At 38.9% G+C, this 8,419-nt stretch overlaps 1 protein-coding gene across 1 annotated transcript in view; it reads right to left on the bottom strand.

Annotated features, from left to right (window-relative positions):
* Positions 1 to 330: 330 nt before the first annotated feature.
* Positions 331 to 8,419, bottom strand: part of cv-c (crossveinless c) — a 60,148-nt gene continuing 52,059 nt past the window's right edge. Inside the window, exons 11-13 of the mRNA XM_011311578.1 lie at positions 2,717 to 4,768; positions 2,318 to 2,469; positions 331 to 2,190 (exon numbers count right to left, since the gene is read on the bottom strand). Of these exons, the coding sequence (XP_011309880.1) occupies positions 1,614 to 2,190; positions 2,318 to 2,469; positions 2,717 to 4,768 (2,781 nt within the window). The 3' untranslated portion in view covers positions 331 to 1,613. The remainder of the gene's footprint in view (positions 2,191 to 2,317; positions 2,470 to 2,716; positions 4,769 to 8,419) is intronic.

Raw genomic sequence — 8,419 nt, 5'->3', positions numbered from 1 at the left:
GAATTTTCACATTTCAGTGAATACCTCCTCCGTTGTCATGCTCTCCTGATACTTTTTCAAAAATTTCGAATTTTTAAATTTCAGTGAATACCTACTCGATTTTCATGTTCCCCTGATACTTTTTCAAAAATTTTGAATTTTCACATTTCAGTGAATACCTCCTTCGTTGTCATGCTCCCCTAATACTTTTTTGAAAATTTCGAATTTTTGAATTTCAGTGAATACTTACTCAATTTTCATGTTCTCCTGATACTTTTTCAAAAATTTCTATTTTTCCCCCGAACCTGTGGATAAGAGAAACAATACACAAATCGAAATTTAACTTGTTTAATGAATATATTCGTCATTCACAATAAAGTAATATACATATTTACATCTCATGGAACATTTATTATAAGAATATAGATGATCATACTTCAAAAACATAGATACACATCTTTTTCACTTAAACTCTGCTTTTTTATCGTGCTTACATGTGGATTTTTCTACTGGCATTTGACACAAAAATATCATTTTCTTCATAACATTCATATATACTATATAATGAATATAATTTTTCTCCTGTCATTGTCTCATCTCCTACAACGTACGACGTTTAATCACTACTAAATGAAAAAACTACATAATTCTCAAAGAAAAAAAAAAACTCCTGTCAAATCTTATGCGCTCAAGTCATGTAAGTGACTAGTATTACGATTAAAATACATTCAGAGACGTCTGTTACATGATTATTATGCATAAGGCATTTAGTTTGCTCATTAATCATTCTTATTATATTGGGACTGTAAAAAAAAAAACATGTGGTCCCATAAACATTTTCCAGGTACCTCGAATTAATGCAATACACCTCAAGTCGGTTAGTGACTCGATTATTTAATAATTAATTGTCTCAGACATACGTAAACATCAACTTTCTCACACATATGCAATTTCGGTAATAATCTTAATCTGAAGAACAAATTTTTAATATAATTATAAAAAAATGTATTTGGTCCGGAAAGGCAATATAAGATATATTCACGCGGTATTTTGATATTATGTATAACCTATTACTCATTCGTTCACAAATTGGAATTTGGTGGAGTTTTCAACACGATAAGTCGGTGATTTTTCATTGCCGATAGATAATTTCATATTTCTATCGATTATTTTTTACCCTAACGTCAAAAAGTCCATAAATGCTTCACGAGAATTTTAATCGAGATGGAAATAATTGTTCGAGTATTTGGGAATAAGCTCTTCAATACACCAATGTCATCTGTAATTAATTTGTAATGTAACTTTTATTTTTGCCGCAGTCGAAAAAAACAGGGGAATCCCCGGTTGTTAATTGTTTCCATTCCACTCAAAATATTTCAATTAAAATTCCCCTTCGTAGAGATTACATGAATTTAATATAATCCCGCTTGTCGATAAGATAAATCTTTTTTTTTTCATTACCATTTAGTGAAGATCTGACACCCGTCGAGTCATTACTCATCAATGAACAGAGGAACGGTCAGCAAATCCATCTCCACTGACGACTGGTCCGAGGATCTCTCGGAGGATGTAATGGACTCCTTATCAAAATTTTGTGAACCGTACAATGACGCGCATTGTACGGTACTCCTGTCTCAGACTTTGCTCTCAGGACCATCCGCCGTATGCTTGAATGAATTACGTATTTTGCTCAAGTGAAGTGCAGTAATGTGTCCATAACTCTTGTTATACCACTCTGGTGTTCTCCCTTTAGTATCAACCCGAGACAGATGCATAATCCTGGATTTTCCACTTCCGCATTTTTCGATGAGATAACGCGAAGCCAGAACGATACCACGTGTGCCACCGAGCAGAACTGGTGCGTCTGGATGCTCAACTGATGTCTCAACGATTACACACGCATCCTTGGGCAGGTCAGTACGCCATGTACGTAAAACGCAATAATCACGTGCTGGTAGGGGGCTCATATTGCCAGTTGCGTATTGAAATATTTCAGCGTCTGAGTCGAGTTTTTTAACCAGACGGTACTTCAGCAACTGGGAATCCCAGATGTGGCGCTCACGTAGCACACGGTGAAGGAGCTCGTTGGGGGGCGCCTCTACCTCAGTCGATACACGCCACAGTCGCAGCGGATGACCGTCGCCCACTTTTTTGTATGCCATTTCGATACTGGGATCTGGTGGATTGCTCACTGTCACCCATCCCCGACTTCTGAAATCAAAAAATCAAAAAAATTATTACTGGGTAAAATCAAATTTTCTTCGTCAATGGAAATGGTAATTAATTAATTAAACGAGTTGAAGTGATAAGAGAAGTGTTGAAATATTCGAGCACTTACTTCTCACGTGCTTCCTTCAAGAGAGCTGTTGTACAAGCGTACATGTATCCTCTCCAGTTCTGCTTCATCTCCGATCCCAACTCCTCGAGGGCCACAGGAACGCTCTCTTCCATGTAGTTAAAGTGACACTGAGTCAACATATCCGATGAAACCTAAAATTCACACCACGAGAGATTGATGATTAAAGATAATCCCCCAGGAAAACACGAAGTGATGGATGAATACAATAAACTCTCAAGTTGCGAGTAAATACAGAGTCAAAAAAATTGACGCATTTCGAATACTTTTCTTCGCGCTAATATTATTCTCTGTAAACTATTGATGTTCTGAGTGGAACTGAATTTGAAACTAATCCGAACTTCTCTCATTTCATTATTTCAAGAAAAAATTTGCACTCACCATAAACAACTCGCGATGAAGCTTGATCAAATACAACAGACAATCATGAGCGGCTTTATTCTCCGACAATTCCCTCTGGTCTGGAATTCCCACAGTTTTCCTCCTTCTTGGTGATACACTGCTGGATCGATTGGCTACGTTGGAATTCGTATGATTGAAGTGAAACAAACTAGGCGCCAAACACACAGCCAAATTGGACGCAGTCATCTGATTATACGGTGAATTGCTGGCGACATGATTAAGAAAATCGAGAAGTGTCTCAAGGGCCTCCCGATGCTCATCAGGTAGCAGCAGTAAAACACACTGAACGGCATCAGGTCTGAGTTCCACAGGGACATGCTGAAAGATAGCAATAAAAGTCTCGGACAATTTATTCGTCAGCAGAGCCTCAGGCAATTCCCTGAAGTACTGCTTCACGAGGTCAGCAACATCAAAAGCCTGTTGGCCATCAAAATTGATATTGTCCCCTTGAATCTCAGTCATGGCTTTGAGTTTCTGAATTCTCGATCTCACTCCACTCTTCCTGAATATCCCAATTTGATCCAAAGCGTTGGCTCGCAACCAGCGCAGAGCAATCTGCATGCATTTGGGCAGAGCCTGCCCTGTCCTCTGCAGCGAAAGCAGCAATGGCACTCCAAATACAGTCTTGTCCTTGTAATCCGGTGATTTGATCTTTCTGATGAATTTGGGCAGCTCCCAGTTCCAGCCTGTGCGATGCGTGGGACAATATCGCTCCATGCAAGCTGTAAGTTTCAACAGAGCAAGCTTTCTCAGGACAAGAAGCTGTCCACAGGACATGGAAGCCATTGCTCTCTGACACAAAGGATCTAATGGTTCAGGATAGAGTGATCCTCTCTGAAAGCTGTGCCACCTCACAACACTGCTCTTGAGTCTCGGTGACTCTTCCTCCTGATCTGAATCTCTGCTTGCCATTGTTGAACTACTCTCCTGACTAGCCAACTCAGAACTTCTTGATCTCGACTTCTCTCGATAAACCGTCACAGTCACTTCCTTTGCCAATTGTTTGCACTCCTTATAAGAATCATCGCGAACATGTCTAAAGCTCTTGTGGAGCTTCTCCTCCCGTTTAGAGGATTTATCATCTTTGGACAATTTGTCTCTATATCTCTGCGAGTCTTTTCCGAGATTGAGACTTCCCCCTCTGGTGTTGATCTCCTTAGATTTCTTCTCTGGCTTCGGACTCAAGCTCTGATTCTGATGTTGATTCTTCGTCTGCGGCTGAACATTTACGTACTCAAATATTTTTGTGTGATTGCTGTTGGCGTCCTTCAAGTATCTGTGCCTCCAGCTCGATGGCTGACACTCAGAGTCACTCAGGGCGCCCTGATCCTCACGATTTCGATAAAGAAATTTTCTCGCTTTGTTCATTTTGTTGCGAGGTAGTGTCGGTGTGGGTCCACCACCCTGGGAACCGTCAGAGCAGTAGCTGGAGGAGTCATCGCCGAAGGGGCTGGTCAACGGAAGATTTGTCTGAACTGGTAAATGATAGGGCGAGGGTGGAAGGGTCAAGGGTGAAATAGGACGGTTCAAGGGGGACGGGGGTAGGAGGTCAAAGGTCATCGGTGATATACCAGTGGGTGAGACGTCGACGCAATTGAGGTCCTTCATCTTTTGCTGCATTGACATGACATCGAGAACCTGGGGACCACTTATCACGACTCCCTCTCGGTTTTGACGCTTTCGACGTCGTGACTTCAGAGATTCGACGCGCCGTAGAAAAGCTTTGGCACCATCACGAAGACGCTCTGAACCGGTTCTCCGGAATTTCGGTGACATGTCATCCGGAAGGGGATTCGGTGAGGTAGCAAAACGATTATCCATCATTGTGTCGGAGGCTTCCTCGGCCTCGAGACGATCCTCGAGGGACTCCTCCTCGGTCGGTATTTCACCGGCAATCGCTTGGAGGCGCTCGAGATTCGCTTGAGTTACGTCACAAACCCGTGACCACCGTCGGGTTTTCTTCTCGAAGGTCCAGTTCTCGCTCAGGGCGCACTGGGTATCTTCGTCCGAGTCCTCACCACCCCGATTAGACTGCAACAAGAATAAACATATCGATTTTTAACTCCCCATTATTTCACCCCCGATTATGCCACCTAATTAACATTATTGTTATGTCACATGTTATCATTAGTTAGTGGTGGTGGTTTGGCGGTGTTTATGAGGAAGGGAAAATTAATTTTATGAAAATATTGAGAATGGCTAATCGGGTCACGTGGAGCTTGGGTGGGCGGCTTTCGAAAATGCCCCCTCATTCACCACCAAGTTTCGTTACGAAACTTGACGCCTTTGTCACGAGAGGAGAAGCGAATATATGGGGCTGGTGACCTGACCCGTGTGACAATGGACCTAGTTTCACTGCATTATACTGCGCCATTCCAACTACTATCCCACTTTCATCCGATCATTTCTCAAGATTCTGAGACAACTCGATTCCGTCTGATGTCACAATCACAGGTAATGGTTCCGATTGTTTTCTAGGATTATAAAATAGCACGATCTGTCATTTCAGTGGTGAAATCACCGGTATAACTCATGTGGGTAATACACGGTGTTTATGAAAATTGGTGGAGCAATTTTCCGTTGGAAAATTCGTGGATTGTGGAAAAATCACGACACAATTTCAAAAATTTAATCCACTCACATCCCGGTGAATATAGTGATAAATAAAATCAATGCAAATCAATTTTACTCGTCCCGTAAAAAAGGGTGAATAATCACCGTAAATTTGTCAATGTAAAAATAAACAAATATAAATTCTCTCACGTCGCGCTGTGTATTACAAGATGAAAACTGTGAAAAATTGGCTGTAATGACGCAAAGTGTTACAGCCAATTATTTCCCGTGAGAGGTGACTTGCGAAAGTCAATAACGAGTGACTGATGAATGTCTTCAGTAGTTGGAAGAGCATCAATGGAAGTATTCATTCAATCTCATGTTCAACCGTCAAAATGAAAAATCAATAATTAATATTGTTGCACTCAAGTTGGCTGAGCTTTCATACCTAATTAAATAATTGATTGCACAACCGTTTAAATCATACGATTCGGTGTAATCCGATCGCCAAGTAATTACACCTGTGTAATAGATTATTCATTTCAATTTCCACGGGTTAAATTCATCGATCCACAAATGCCTGTTACAAGACCCACAAACATATTGACATCAAACGATTCCATCTACATTGCAATCTCCGGTATATCGTATTATCTCTGGATAACGCGATGCATTCCTCATATCGCCAGAATATTCAAATGATACCTATCAGGGCATCATCCACCATCTCATCAAATTCTGTCATTAAACTCCGCTCGTGAGACTTAATTAGGTCGTAGTAAATTCGAAATTAACTCCCAGAATTCAACTGACGTGAATAAATAAAAAAAAAAGGAGAAAGATACAATTAAATTGATTAAATCATTACGGATGAGAGTACTCTATTATATTCTATTATTTTCAGTGCATCGACGATACGACTTGTTAATAAATTCCTATTGTAATAATTTGTTGTCATTCATATGCAGAGACAAGGGGCAAATGGGCAGTCGTGAGTCACGTTTAATGATATATACGACAAGTACTAATTTGTCTATCTTTAGATCGCGGTATCGAGAGGAACTTTCATGATTGATACGGTTTTACGGATTTCCTCGGGAATTTATCCTGCAATATTTTTTTTTTAATTGAAAATCCTTGTAATAGAATTCAAACTATTTTGAAATAATAAGTGAAACCACCGGAGGTGCAATAAAAACGGTAATATCCTTCTCAGGCGAAGGAGATAATAAACCAGAAGAATTTAAAAGAGAAAAATATACTGAAAAAATCATAAGTACAATATCATCGCCATCTCGTGATGGATTTCAGGTATATTTACTTTCCCCAATGGTTGGAAAGTATTGGGCTCATAAACAATATAATTTTCAAGGCATAAAAAGTCGATAGTAAAATTCAATGGAAAAATATAATGAGTTGAAAGATTTATTCTGGAATTCCCTCGGGATTTTATTGAATAAATCAATTCGGGAATAATAATCAATTGAGAGTAACGGGGCAATTAGGACTTGATCGGACATTGCGATTCAAATTAATGACTGATAATTGAAAAGAACGTGTGAATTATTACGCTAATGTACTCGCATGATTGATACCCCGAAAAAAAAATAATTAAGCGGCTGAGGAAAAACGAACGGCTATCTGTATCGATCAAGAGGTGAATGATAATATCGAGTCATTTAATAAAATAATCGATAATATTATTATGGAGGTAATATTTTATAAATATTTTTTTGATCTGCCAGATTTTAGTACACGACTTGCAGTTGAAACCAGACAATTATCCGAAGAATTCCTGACGAAAAAAAAGTCTCCGGGGCCGTCAATTATTTGGCTCAAGGGATCGTGACATTTTAATTTAATGGTTTCACTTGATTGTCGAATGTCCATTCCTGCGACCGTAATTGCGCACTCGATGCGAGAGGAGCGGAGCGAATTTTTTTTTTTGTATCATCAGCGCGTGGAGAAAGTATTAAAACCCAGTATTATTTTTCGGTGGTAAATATTCATAACTACGATTTTTTTCCATAAAGTTAGCGTCATATATTTTTACGTGGTTGAGTAACGGGCGAGTCAACACGTTAGAGGCATCAATCAACGAAAAAAATGGCGATAAAAATATAAAGACGAAAAAGAATTGCGCGGAATCGATAGAATCGGAATGAAAAATGAAATGAAATGAATGGGAAAGTGATGAGTCAAGATAAATTCCCTCAATGGGATTTTATCCAGAAAATTATGAAAGAAATTGTCGTCGGGATGAAAAAAAAAAATTATCTCTACCGGAATGTGAGGAGTCGAATTTTTATTCTACCTTTTTCCACTCGACTGCAGAATGTCCCTTGATTAATTAGTTCCAACGAATTATCTTCCAGATATTCATCATAACAACTCGACCACCCGTAATCCAACGAGTTTCTGAGAATTACTAATTTTTTCAGACCGACGAATATTTATTTATTCATACTGCGATCTTCGGTTTCATCAACGATATCATTGATAAATCGTTCGTCTCAATCCCACAAAGGCCCGGCCCGTCGAGAATAAAAAGTCGACAGATTCTTGTACTCATATCGATCTCACCCATCGTTACAGAGTTTCCCCTTCCTCGATTTTAAAATAACCGAAGGACTTTCAGTACTTGAATTTTTTTATGAAATACTAATAACTTCAAGCGAGAATGACATCATGACTGCAGAATGCAGTCAATTTCACTGGATGACATCAGTGATTTCAACGACTGCATTAAATTCATTATTTCATTGACACCAATCGACAGAAATTAAATCTGAATTTTTCAACTTTTAAATCTCATTTTAATTATGTGGTAAATTACCTATTGCCAGAATAATTTTATAATTAACGAAAATGTCAAGCTCGACCCACCCCTTTTACCTTTGAACTAATTAGATTGAATAGCCGATAGTCTCTCATTAAATTTGGCGAGATATAAATTACATTGACAACGAAATTTCATCAAGACCGCTAAAAATAAAATATACTCTAAATATCTCTGGATTTAAAAGAGATATTCAAATTTACGTAATTACCTTTTTTGCAGCTCTCATTGCGCTCGACAAAAAAAGTAATAACAAAAATTTCGCTATCTCTTTTACCTTTCGAAATATT

The sequence above is a fragment of the Fopius arisanus genome, unplaced genomic scaffold, assembly GCF_000806365.1.
Source record: "Fopius arisanus strain USDA-PBARC FA_bdor unplaced genomic scaffold, ASM80636v1 scaffold00090, whole genome shotgun sequence".
NCBI lineage: Eukaryota > Metazoa > Arthropoda > Insecta > Hymenoptera > Braconidae > Fopius > Fopius arisanus.
This window is presented reverse-complemented; position numbering and strand designations above follow the sequence as displayed.